Genomic DNA, 13,135 nt, shown 5'->3' with positions numbered 1-13,135 from the left:
AAAGATGAATACTTTCAAAATGCTTATCAAAAATAAAGGAGTATAGACTGGTTCAATATTGCCCTTGTAGCCTGTAATACCAGGAGACTAGTTAAAAAAATGTATTCCCATAAAGCATATTTCACTTTCAAAACTGTCTGTTCTTTCACTTATAACTGCTAAGTATTCAGCAGCAGAAAAACAACGGAATTGCATTTTCAAAGTGGTAACAATTGTGATTCAAAATTTACAATGCCATGTAGGGAAAAAGAAAGATATGAAACAACAGTACTTCAAGTGATCAGGCCTGTACATTGACTTCTTCTCTTTACAAATTCTTTGTAAACTGGAAAGAAGTCATTCTTAGAAAAAAATATTAATCTAAAACAATATACTGCAATTTTAAGGATCTTCCTTCCTAAAAATAAATTAAAACCCTTTTCTGTTTTTCATTTTTAAACCAACTGTTGGCCCATAGACTGAAATGGAATATCCATTATTTACCTTGTGGTGTTTCCAACTGATACTAAATATTACAAGTAACATAGAAAGTTGGGGAAGAGTCATGATACAAGAGAAAGATGTTGCTTTTTAAGTTTCAGTGTCCTTAAAAAACAGCCAATAGTAATTTCTCATTCTTAGCCCCAGAGTGCTGTGGAAAAGTCAATGTAACCATAACTATACCACAGGTTTGGCTAAACATTTCGATGGACAATCCTCATTTTAACCAGCTGCTTCCTCATCTCCAGTAGGACACAGGGCCTGTATTCGTGTGTGTCTCATGACTTTACAAAGGAGGCCTTAAAAAAAGGCTTTTCTTGATGAAGCAGCATGTAGACAGACGTGAGGCAAATAAGGGTCAGGAAACATGGAGAAAGATGTCCCTTCATTTCTTAACTCCTGTCTTCTCCTTTTGGCCTATTCATTACAAATTTTGTTGTAATTCAGTTGCTAGGATAATTTCTGTGAGGTTTCTTATACTGTCTAAAGAAAGACAAACACCATCCCACTGAGGCAGAGCAATCCTAATTTAGGTTCTGTTTTAAGCTGTTTAAGATGAAATGGGAAGAGATTTTCTAGGTAGTTGGTTTTGGTTTTCCTGAGAAAGCCAGCACACAGAGGAAAAGGTGACAGGGCATCTTGGAAACACTCACTCCAAAAGACTGCTCCAGAATGTGATGAGACCAACAATCCTTGTGTCAGCACGTCACCCACAGGGCAGTGAGTGAAGGGACAGGGCTGGGCTGCTCACAAAGGGACCTGGAAGGAGGCAAGAGGAGGCAGCATCAGCCAGAACTCAGGACAAGCTGGATGGAAGGGAAATATCCACTCTGCCTGAGGGGTGAGCTTCTACCATATCACCAAATATACTCACAGGAGCCCTCATCGTTAAAGCAGGTAAAAACATTAAAAAGGGGCAGGAATTAAAAGAGATGGAAGAAATAGGTCTATTTTTTCCCTGCCCTGGAAACTGTTTCTAGTTCAAGAGACAATTTAAAATAAAAATAACTAGTGACACTAAGCAGAGCATTGCAAGATGACCTTTGCTGTTTTCCACAGATATGACGTGGTTCTGGGAGGGATTTCACATTGTAACTCTGCCCTGATTGTGGAAAAAAAGAGAATAAAGTATTACAGAGGAAAGAAGAATGGAAACCTCTTGATGAAGACAGCAGTGTGAGTTCACTATCACTGTAAGCCATTAATCCCTTAGGTAAAATAATATCCTTCAAGGTGGCAGGAGTTTAGCTTGGATGAAAATGCTGACAAAATTGCTGCCCCTTCCTGTCTCTGCCTCTATCTCCAAAGAAAGAGAAATGTGTGAAATCTGCTGAAGACAGGCAGAGACAGTGAGAAAGAACCAGACATTTGGCAGGAAAAGTGAAAAAAAGAATGTCTTCAATTCTCTCTTTTCATTTCCTCTTCTCCCATTTGACCTTATCTGCTTTCAAGTGGGGAACTCTGTTTGCAACCCCATCAAAATACTGAAGCTACCCAATGGAACATCTTTTTCCTCCCTTCAGCTCTGCAGAACACGGAGCGATTTCGCTTTCAGTGGACAGAGAGGAAGAGTTTCCCACGGGATTCCTCAGCTCCGAGCCCTTTCGGAAAGTTCCCGCGCTGGCCTTGATGCTTTGGGGTGACGCCGCGAGCCGAGGCGCAGGGATGGCTGCGGGAATGGGAGCAGGGCAGGGTTTGCAGCGGCCCCGCGCTCCCGGCCAGCCCCGGCCCCGCCCCGCCCGCGCTGGGCCCGCAGCCCCGGCTCTGCCGCGCTCGTGCCGCCGAGCCCGGCCCGCGCGGGGCCGCGAGCGGGGCCGAGCGCAGCGCCCCCCTCAGGCCGCGCGCCGCGGGCGTTGTGGCCGCACTCGGCGATCGGCGCCATGGCGGAGCTGCCGCTGCCCGCCGCGCTCAACGCCGGCGCCTTCCCCGCCAAGCTGTGGCGCCTGGCAAGCAGCCCCCGCGTCCGCTCCGTGCGCTGGGACAGCCGGGGCCAGGGGCTGCTCATCGACCGCTCCCTGCTGGAGCGGGAGCTGCTCAGCCCGGGCGGCGCCCACGGAGCGGGCGGCGAAGGGGCGGGGCCGGGCCCGGACTCCTTCCAAGCCACGCACTTCGGCAGCTTCGTGCGCCAGCTGAACCTCTACGGCTTCCACAAGGTGCCGGGCGATGCCGGCGGCTGGCTCCACTACACGAATGCCAACTTCGTGCGCGACCGCCCCGAGCTGCTGCTCCGCATCCAGCGCCTGACCAGGGCCAACAGGCAGCGGCTGGCGGCGGGGCTGGAGGTGCGCAGCCGGCAGCCCGGCCGCTTCCAGCAGCCGCACACGGAGCGGCCGCTGCCCGCCTGCTGTGCCGGGCAGCCCCCCAGAGCCGGTGAGACGGGCTGCGAGCTGCGGGCGCCAAGGGTGCCGTGGGCTGTGGCCGTGGGCAGGGGCCGGCACAGGGGCAGGAGCGGCGCCGGGGCTGGTGCTGCTCCGTGCCCGGCCCTGGGATGCTTGGGGAGCTCTCCGTGAGTGCGTGTGAGCCGAGGGCTCGGTCGTGGTCAGACCCAGCGGGAGGGAGCCTCCTGGTCCTTTGGAATAGAAGGGAAGAGACCTGGCAGTTGGGTTTCTGGCAGTTGCTTCCTGCCAAGGAATGGCAGCAGGACAGTTTCCCAAGACAGTTGAACCAACAGGGGAGAGTGAAGCAGGCAAGGAACTGTGTTGAATGGCCCCAGAAAATGTTTTTTTTTTTCTTTCATTACTTCTTTCTCACTCTGCTTGGGAGGATGGGAGATTTTATCTTCCCTGGCCGAAATAAGGTTGCTGCCGAAGGCCTTGCAAAGCCAATAGTGACCCAGCCTTCCCTTTGCTTCCTTTCTTCTTCCCTCACTGCTGCACAGCTCCCTCAGGCCAGAACCTCGCTGCTGCTGCTGCCTCACGGGAGGATTCAGAGCTGCATCCAGGCCCTTCCAATGGATGTGCAGGTGCTCAGGAGTCTGAGGCTTCCCCACCAGCTGCCAAGAAAGTCTGTGCCTCCTCTGGACTTTTTGGGGCTTCACCAGTGGAACCATCAAGGGAGCTCATCCGCAAATTTAATCTGCGCAAGCTCACCATTCCGCTGGTTCGCATCGACCCTGAAGCTGCCTGCAGGGCCCTTCGAGAGGGCAGCAGCTGCAAATCTTCAGAGCAGCCCAGCCCAGCCAATGACCCATCAGGTATGGAAAGAGTTTCTACCCTTGCTTTCCAAACAGATCCTGTTTAGTGACCCTTTGAAGTATCTTCCTGCAGTGCCCTGTCATGGTTAGATATGAAGTGAGAATCAGGTAGAAAGTGCCAAGTATCCTAGGAACAGGGACCATGAAAACTGATTCTCTGTCTGTTATTGTTGTTCTTGCTGCAGATTTGGAGGACGTTCTGGGCATTTTCCAGACAGCCTCTCTGTAAAGGTAGAAGGGCGAAGTAAAAACTATTTCTTGAGAAGTGGTCAGTGTTGGCTGAACTCCCCTCTTTCTTTGAGTGAATCCAAACAAGGTTGGGGATAGGATGCAGCAGCTGTTTAAGACTGTCTGCCCTGAAAATCAAGCTGTACTGTTCAATTGAGCTCTGGGCGTCCACAGGACAGCTCCAGCTGCAGAATTCGGCCTCACTCACAAGGTGCTTTTTAAAATAATCTCACAGTTTGATTTCAGTGTTTGTGCCTGAAGATCTGGGCTCTCCCTGGGTGAATCCACTTGCTGTGGCCTTTTGTGATGAGGAACCCAAGCAGCCGAATCCAAAAGCTGATGGGGAGATAGGAAAGGCTGTGATTCTAAAGTTTTTGTGTCCCTTTGGAGCGGGGGAGATAAGACCTGGCAGTTGGGTTTCTGACAGTTGCTTCCTGCCAAGGAATGGCAGCAGGACAGTTTTCCCAGATGGATGAACAAATGGGGGGAACTCAGCAAGCAAGGAATTGGTTGTTGCAAAGCCCAGAACATGTGTGGATTTTTTCCTTTGTACGCCTTCTTTGAAGGATTGGAGCTTTTGTTTTTCCTAACAGAGGGACAGTTGCTGCCAAGGGAAACACACACAAAGCCCAATAGTGACCCAGCCTTCCCTTTGCTTCCTTTCTTCTTCCCTCACTGCTGCACAGCTCCCTCAGGCCAGAACCTCGCTGCTGCTGCTGCTGCTGCCTCACGGGAGGATTCAGAGCTGCGTCCAGGCCCTTCCAGGGGATGTGCAGGTGCTCAGGAGTCTGAGGCTTCCCCACCAGCTGCCAAGAAAGTCTGTGCCTCCTCTGGACTTTCTGGGGCTTCACCAGTGGAACCATCAAGGGAGCTCATCCGCAAATTTAATCTGCGCAAGCTCACCATTCCGCTGGTTCGCATCGACCCTGAAGCTGCCTGCAGGGCCCTTCGAGAGGGCAGCAGCTGCAAATCTTCAGAGCAGCCCAGCCCAGCCAATGACCCATCAGGTATGGAAAGAGTTTCTACCCTTGCTTTCCAAACAGATCCTGTTTAGTGACCCTTTGAAGTATCTTCCTGCAGTGCCCTGTCATGGTTAGATATGAAGTGAGAATCAGGTAGAAAGTGCCAAGTATCCTAGGAACAGGGACCATGAAAACTGATTCTCTGTCTGTTATTGTTGTTCTTGCTGCAGATTTGGAGGATGTTCTGGGCATTTTCCAGACAGGCTGTCTTTAAAGGTAGAAGGGTGAAGTGAAAATTATTGCCTGACAAGTGGTCAGTGTTGGCTGAACTCCCCTCTTTCTTTGAGTGAATCCAAACAAGGATGGGGATAGGATGCAGCAGCTGTTTAAGACTGTCTGCCCTGAAAATCAAGCTGTGCCATTGAAATCTCAGCTGGGTTCCCAGAACAGCTCCAGCTGCAGAATTCGGCCTCACTCATAAGGTTGCTTTCTTTAATAAACTCACAGTTTGATTTCACTGTGTGTGCCTGAAGATCTGGGCTCTCCCTGGGTGAATCCACTTTCTGTGGCCATTTGTGATGAGAAACCTAAGCAGCTGAATCCAAAAGCTGATGGGGAGATAGGAAAGGCTGTGATTCTAAAGTTTTTATTCCCTTTGGAGCAGAGGAGATAAGACCTGGCAGTTGGGTTTCTGACAGTTGCTTCCTGCCAAGGAATGGCAGCAGGACAGTTTCCCAAGACAGTTGAACCAACAGCGGAGAGTTAAGCAGGCAGGGAACTGGGTGTGGAATAGCCCTAGAATGTGTTTTTTTCTTCCATTATTTCTTTCTCACTCTGCTTGGGAGAATGGGAGCTTTTCCCTGGCAGAAGTGCAGTTGCTGCCAAAGGCCATGCAAAGCCCAATAGTGACCCAGCCTTCCCTTTGCTTCCTTTCTTCTTCCCTCACTGCTGCACAGCTCCCTCAGGCCAGAACCTCGCTGCTGCTGCTGCTGCTGCCTCACAGGAGGATTCAGAGCTGCATCCAGGCCCTTCCAGGGGATGTGCAGGTGCTCAGGAGTCTGAGGCTTCCTCACCAGCTGCCAAGAAAGTCTGTGCCTCCTCTGGACTTTCTGGGGCTTCACCAGTGGAACCATCAAGGGAGCTCATCCGCAAATTTAATCTGCGCAAGCTCACCATTCCGCTGGTTCGCATCGACCCTGAAGCTGCCTGCAGGGCCCTTCGAGAGGGCAGCAGCTGCAAATCTTCAGAGCAGCCCAGCCCAGCCAACAGTGCTGCCTCACCTGGGGATTCAGGGGTACCTCCAGGCCCCTCCAGGATGAATGCAGCTGCTCAAGTGTGTGAGGCTTCCCCAGAACCTCCTGAGGAAGAGTTTGTCACCTCTGGACCTCTTGGGGCTTCATCAGTGGAGCCAGGCACAGACACATTTCAATTCCAGCCTGAGCCTGTCATTCCACGAGGTCCCGTGAACCACCAAAGCACTTTGGTGACAGTTCCAGAGAGCAGCAGCTGCACATTTCCTGAGCAGCACTTGCCATCCTACTGGCCATCAGGTAGGGGAAGAGTTTCTATCCTTGCTTTTCAGAACAATCATGAAAATTGACTGAAATATTTTCCTGCTGTGCTCTGTCATGGGTTGATCTCAAGTGCAAGTCAGGTAGAAATGTCAAGTGTGCTAGGAAATACAACCATGACAACAAAATTAATCTCAATCTGCTTTTTCTGTCCTTGCTGCCGTTTTGGAGTGGGTTCTTTGCATTTTCCAGACAGCCTCTCTGTAGGGGTGCAAGGGCAAGGCAAATAACCTTTGTCCACGACTGGTCAGTGTCAGGTAAACTCTTTTTTGGAATGAAGTCAAACTAGGACCCTGATGGGATATTGAGAGTTTGCAGGTTGTCTCTCCTTCAGATAATGTTATTAAAATTCCATGAGCTCTGTGCATCCCTGGAGCAGCTGCAGCTATAGAATTCAGCCTCACCCACAAGGATACTTTTTAGAAGAAACTCACAGTTTAAGTCTAGGATGTGTGTCTGGAGGTGTGGGCTCTTCCTGGGTGAATCCGCTTTCTGTGGTCTGTTATTATGAGAAACTGCAAAGCCACCAACTCCAAAAGCTGATGGGGAGATAGAAAAGGCAGTGATTATAAAGTGCTTTTGTGTATATGTAGATCAATTTTAAAATCCATCCTTTCATATACTTACACATAATTTAGAAGAAAGATTTTTAAGAGGGAGAACTCACTCTCCCAATTCCCTGTGAAGTTTGAGTACATTTCTGGAATTGAGGTTGCTGTGTGCTTCCTGTGGTGTTTGATCCAAGGCAGCATAGAGCTCCGTGTCCCAAAGCCACATTCTGGAGCCTGACCAATGTGTTTGAACTCTTGCAGCCACTCCAGGCACTTCAGCCCCCAGTGCTCCAGCTGGCTATGCTGGTTATGCACCATGGAGAGCCCCCAGGTGGCTCTGGGATACTCCTGGGCAAGAGGAATTGCCTCCCCTGGATCTGGACATGGTGCTTGAGACACTGGAGGAGATGCTTTCGTCCTCCCCGCCTGAAAGGTCTCCCTCTGCTCAGGTAACTCTGCTGAACAGGGATGAAAGGGACTGACTGGGAGCTTTTACAAGTTGTTACTTGGCTGAGAAGCAAAGGCTTCTTGAATTCAGTTGTGAATGGACAGGGAAGGATTTTCTTGGTAAAGTAAGGTTTCTAAAAGAAGAGGAATGAGAAAATCACTCCCCTGAGTGAGGATGAGAGGTGTGAGCCTGTGTTGGCCAAGTTTGAGTGCTCCTTTTCCTGGGAAGAATTCCTCCTGTGGGGCCATTTGTGATGAGGAAGTGAAAGCTTTGTGCATTCTACCAGTCTTTGTTTGATGGGAAAGAAGAGAAGAGTGTTTGGAGAATGGCACTGAAGGCAAAGTGTCCCATGCAGGGAGGGGCATGTGAGAGGTGCCTCTGTTGCAGCAGCTGATGTGGGCTCTGCCTCTTTTGTGTTGGAAGGCCAAGGCAAAGCAAGGGCTGGGCTGCAGCTGCTGCTGCTGTGTGAGCCCTGCCGTGTGTGTAGGTGCTCCCAGAGCCATGTTTGGGGATGGGCTGGAGCTGCAGCTTTCTTGTCCTCTCAGTAAGGTGGTGCCTGCAGTCCAGTTTCTATCTGGGAAATCCTTAGCTGGGCAAAATGCCCAGTCTTGCTCTCCATGTTCCAGAGCTCAATCACCTTGCTGTTGGGCATCTGTATGGGAAGAGATGTGTGTTCCCATGCAGTCTCTGCAAAGCTGCAGCCTGGATGAGACTGTTCTGCACAGGGCTGTGGAGGGAGGAGCACCTCCCTGATCCAGGAACTGGCAGGACTCCTTCCTTAGCAGGCATCCATGTGTTCAGTGTCACCCCCACATTCAGCATTGTCAGCTTTGACAGCTTTTGGACCATGTTGGAGGAGTCAAATCTGTTTGACTTTTGAAGGTGTTTGTGGCCCAGATTTCTTGTTAGGAACAAGAGATTAGGTATGTGAGCCACGGAGTTGTTGGACCAGATGTATTGTGTGGCTGGTGAGAAGGGTTTATTTCTTTCTGTTTCTCTTTCAAGGGGAATATTAATGTTGCCTCTGAGCCTTCAGAAGGGGAGCCTGTGAACAACACTGCAGCAGAGGGAGGTTTGCCTGGCACTGAGAGCTCTGGGAACAGTTCCCAGCAACCTGAGGAGCTTGGTAAGGAGAGAGCCCCCATTGGTTTAGAGAGATGTGAGAGGGCTGCTCTGAGCCTGCCTCTGACAGGCAGGGAGATCAGAAGAGTTGAGTTCTTGTCTGCAGGGTTGGTGTTTCCCATGCCTTTAGTTCAAATCTTGCACTGAGACAACCTCCCCAAGCCCTGCCCTCCTCGCTTCTCCAGAGGCTCTGACACTGAGTCCTCTGGTGTGGCAAGAGAGCCAGGAATAAACCTGACCTTATGGGATTTGTGTCACCAAGCTGGGTATCCCAATTTGAATTCATAACTCAGCTCACAGCACCCTTCAGTCTCAGCCATTTCAGTGAGGAATGAGGTCTCTCTGTCAGCACAGAGAAAGAGCAAGGCTGTGCTTCTTTGTGGGAGCTGGGACTGTGTGTTTCAAGCTCTCATGGGAGCCATTTGTACTGTGAGTGCTGTGAGTTTATTGGGAAACTTCAGAAGTTGAGAAGTTTTGAAAACTTGGAAGGATTCCAGCTCTTTAAAGAGCAGGCCTGAAATTCCCAATTGAGAGTCTGCCTTCCAGGCTATCTCTTACAGTCTTTGACAGAAGGACAGTAACTTCCAAAGGGAAAGATGGACAGAGGCCAATATTGACTGGGTGTTCCCTTTGCTTCCCAGATATCCATCTGATCTACCTTGCCAGGAGGGCTGCCCTGCGTGCCAGGGAGAAACCGGGGGAGAGCCTGTGACCATCGGGCAGGTGGAACCCCTCTGTTTATAGATACATTTATAGACTTCTATAGTTATATGTAGTTACTTTTATAGATTTTCAGATTTGCATATATATATGTATAGGGTAATATTAATATATATATGTTATTATTTTTATTAGTAGTAATGCATTTTAATAACTATTAATTAAATATTTATATTTATATTTATATTTATATTTATATTTATATTTATATTTATACATATTTCTTTAGTTAAAGGTAAACAGAATTTAGATCCACAGATTGAGCTGTGTAGGGCTAGGGTGCATTTTTAAGGTGTTTCCCCTCTCTGATTCCTTTTCCATCTCTTGTTTGTCCCCTGTGCCCCTCTGTCCCCTGTTGCTGTGCTGGTCCGAGCTGGGGCCGGGCCGGGCGGAGCAGCAGTTCCAGCCCCGGGTGTCCCTGGAGCGGTGGCAGCTGCCGCTGGCCCCAGGCAGAGTCCCCTGAGGAGCTGCTGAGGGACGGTGAGACTGAGGGGCTGAGGGGCTGAGGGGGCGCTGGCACTGAAGGGACGGTGACCTTGAGGTGCTGCTGGGGCTGAGGGTGTGGGGCAGCAGAGGGCAATGGTGGCACTGAGGGGACAGGGAAGTGGCACAGGCTGAGGGGGTGACGGGTCTGAGGGGATGGGATGGGTCAGAAGGGACTGAGGGGGGTGAGAGGACTGTGGGGTCTGAAGAAACTGAAGGGGACTCGGGGTTTGCCGAGAGCATGGCGGGGCTGAGGGGATGGAGGGGCCAGCAGGGAGCACAGAGGGGTCCGGGACTGCAGCTCTGCCAGGCATGGAACCAATTCCTGAGGCTCCGTTTTTGCCACAGCTGCAGTGAAGACATTGAAGACAGCAGGAGGAGTGACAGGAGCCAGCAGGGAGAAGCCAAAGGCCCCGAGCAAGAGCAGTGAGCAGGAGCTGCTGCTGGCACAGAGGCTGGTGAGGCCCCAGGGCCGGTGGGGCAGGGTGGGGTGAGGGTGCCGTGGGCTGTGGCCGTGGGCAGTGCCCGGCACAGGGGCAGGAGCGGCCCTGCCCGTGCTGGGGCTGCTCGGCGCAGCTGCCCCGGCCGGCACAGGGGCTGTCCTGGGGCAAGGCAGCTGTGCCGGCAGGGCCCGGGAGCTGTGCCGGCTGTGCCGGGGCTGCGGGACAGTCCCGCCGCGCTGCGCTCGCCACACCCTGGCCCCTCGGCCTGCTGCTGCTTTCCAGCAATCCTGGAGGGGCTCTGAGATTTTCTCTTCCCTGATGGAAGTGCAGGTGCTGCCAAGGGAAAGGCCCTGCTCCTGACTCAGTGTTCTCTTTGCTTCCCAGATGTCCCATCTGCTGTTCTTGTCCGGGAGAACTGCTCTGCAGGGGAGGAAGAGTCAGAGGGAGAGGATTTTGAAGATTGGGCTGCTGGAATGCAATTTTCTGCTTAGGGTTCTCTTTAAAGATACAGTGACTTGCACATAGAGAGGGATAATTAGATGGATATTTGTATATCTGTGTATATACCCATGTATACCTATGTATATCCATGTGGGTTGTTAACTTGTGTAGGAATATTTCCATATATCTGTTATATTTATGGATGTGCTGTGTATATATGTGTATATATTCATATCTGTGTGTAATTCCATATATGTGTATATATATCTAAGTATTTATGTATTTTGTTTTATCTGACTTTAGTTCTATTTTCTGTGTTTTCAGTTTTGTAGGTATCTATTTGTGTTGATGAAGTTATAGGTATATGACTCTTTAAGTAGGTGTATTGGTATCTGCATAGGTATATATGTTCTGTTTTTATATTTTCTATGTATATTGATCTATTTCTATGTATAATTACATTTACATATGTTTGGAGATGTATAGATGTATATTTATATTGATGCAATTGGGTGGATATTTAGATTGGTACAGTGTTACTTATATATTGATAGGTTTCATTTCTATATTACATCTGGTATGCAATATGTAATGTTTAATCTATATTTACACCTATAGATTGTTTTATATGTATTTATATATATTTGCATATATATGTATTTAATTCTATTTAAGCATGTATGAAGTAGTATAGTTGTATAACTTTGTTGAGTTCTTAGTGTAGGGCTATTTAGAGAGGGAATGCATATTTTTTGTGTTTCTGCATGGGCTGTACGTCCTCATGTAATAAATTAAGTTGCTAAACATCTAATTGATCTTTGTGTATAGTGAGTTGTTACAGATTTTGACAATAAATTAAGTTTCTGTTAAATGAAGTTGATATTTAGAATTTTCATACTCATGTAATAAATTCCTTTTTTTAACCTTAACTGAGATTTGTATAGTTCTGTATTGTCCGCACAGGTGCAGCAATTGGTAATAAATGACATTTTTCAATTGAAATGGATTCTCGGGCATTTGTCCACCAGCAGTGGGGCTGTAACAATCTGCAAGAAATGACACTTGCCAGCTGAGCTGGGTGTTGAGTGCTTTGTGCTCTCCAAAGCAATGAGCAGGTGTAAAGGTGATGATGCTGGGGCATTTTGGCCATGGAAATCTCCAGCCATGCCCAGCCCGTGCCCCACGTGCACTCAGGCTGGGCAAGGAAAGCGCAGATTTGGGATGGCAGCAGAGCCACACGTTCCCTGAGAACTGCCAGGCAAAGCCAGCTGAGAAAACTCCGGGACTCCAGTGAGCGTAGAACTCCTGCTCTGTGGATTTCTGATCATTCAATTAATGTTTGGTTCTTTATGTACAAACATCCATATATACACATATACAGAAATAGATGTGGGCAGTACTTGGTGACCTGGAATATGCTTGATTGTGGGAACTGAAAAGGATATTTCTATCTTTATCTTTATATAGTCATGAGAGCTGTGCCATTCTGTAGCCATCTGTGAACTGAAATTGGTCATCATATATAAGCAGGGCAGTTGTAACAATTTGTGACAAATTTCCCTTTGAAACTGACACTGCCTTTGGGGCACTTCTCATTTCCATGATGAGCAACCATATCAATGTTTGACTGTATTTTTTCACTGATCCTTAAGCTTTGGTGAGTGTGAGACCGGCTGTGGCACCCACTTCCTCACAGTGGTAATAGAACCTGAGTGAGGTTATTTGTCTGTGAGTTGGGGTCCATCTCTAGAACCCCCTCAGGCAGCACCCTGGCTGGGGAGGGAGGGGAAAAAATGTAAAAGGATTATGATACACTCTTTTCACACATATTTGCACTGCAGCCTAAATTTAGTATGGAAAATAATAGATTTTCTTTAGTCATTCAGTGTGGAGTAAAGTGGTGTAGGAATAGCCACAAACAGCTGTAGGAACAGCTCATTCTTGGTCTTAATAAGACATGGGGTGCAAGAAAGCACCACAATCTCAATGATTCACCTCTGAGGTAAAACCGAAATATATCATTGTATAAAACTACCTGGTGATGGAAATAACCAATGGGCTGGGGCTGAAGTCTGGGAGTCAAACACTTGGGGAAAGAGACCTGGCAAAGCCAGTCCAAGGTGCAGGCAGGCACTGGGCTCAAGGCAAGAGGGAGCTTGTAGTGCCATCACTGGAAGGGACTGCAGGCAGAGGAGCTGCCGGCGGCAGGGAGCAGCTCCTGCTGGCACTGCAAGGGAAGGACTGGCAGCAGGCAGGAGGAGCGGGCACATTGCTGATGGACAACGGAGCTGCTCCTGAGCCACCAACGGGACCCCTCCTGGAACTGCAGCTACAGCTCAGCTCCCTGTCCTGCAGGCTCTGCTTGGCTTTTGGAGCTCCAACCCACTGCGGAGAGCAGGCCTGATTATAAATGATACCAATTCTAAGACTTCAGAACTCGTTGCCCCACTGCTAATACTGGTTTTTGAGTTTCTTAGACTGTCTCTGCATTAA

At 49.1% G+C, this 13,135-nt stretch overlaps 1 protein-coding gene across 1 annotated transcript; it reads left to right on the top strand.

The window, feature by feature from the left end:
- Positions 1 to 2,360: 2,360 nt before the first annotated feature.
- On the top strand, positions 2,361 to 4,693 carry LOC306815592 (uncharacterized protein; the record flags this gene model as incomplete). Its single annotated transcript, XM_079332166.1, has 4 exons — positions 2,361 to 2,850; positions 3,359 to 3,673; positions 4,588 to 4,650; positions 4,686 to 4,693. 4 exons carry the CDS (start codon positions 2,361 to 2,363, stop codon positions 4,691 to 4,693), a joined length of 876 nt encoding a protein of 291 aa, XP_079188292.1.
- Positions 4,694 to 13,135: the final 8,442 nt, after the last annotated feature.

This window comes from Erithacus rubecula (assembly GCF_903797595.1).
Source record: "Erithacus rubecula genome assembly, contig: scaffold_164_arrow_ctg1, whole genome shotgun sequence".
Classification (NCBI taxonomy): domain Eukaryota; kingdom Metazoa; phylum Chordata; class Aves; order Passeriformes; family Muscicapidae; genus Erithacus; species Erithacus rubecula.
Note: the sequence above shows the minus strand (reverse complement) of the source record. Positions and strands in the feature narration are given on the sequence as shown.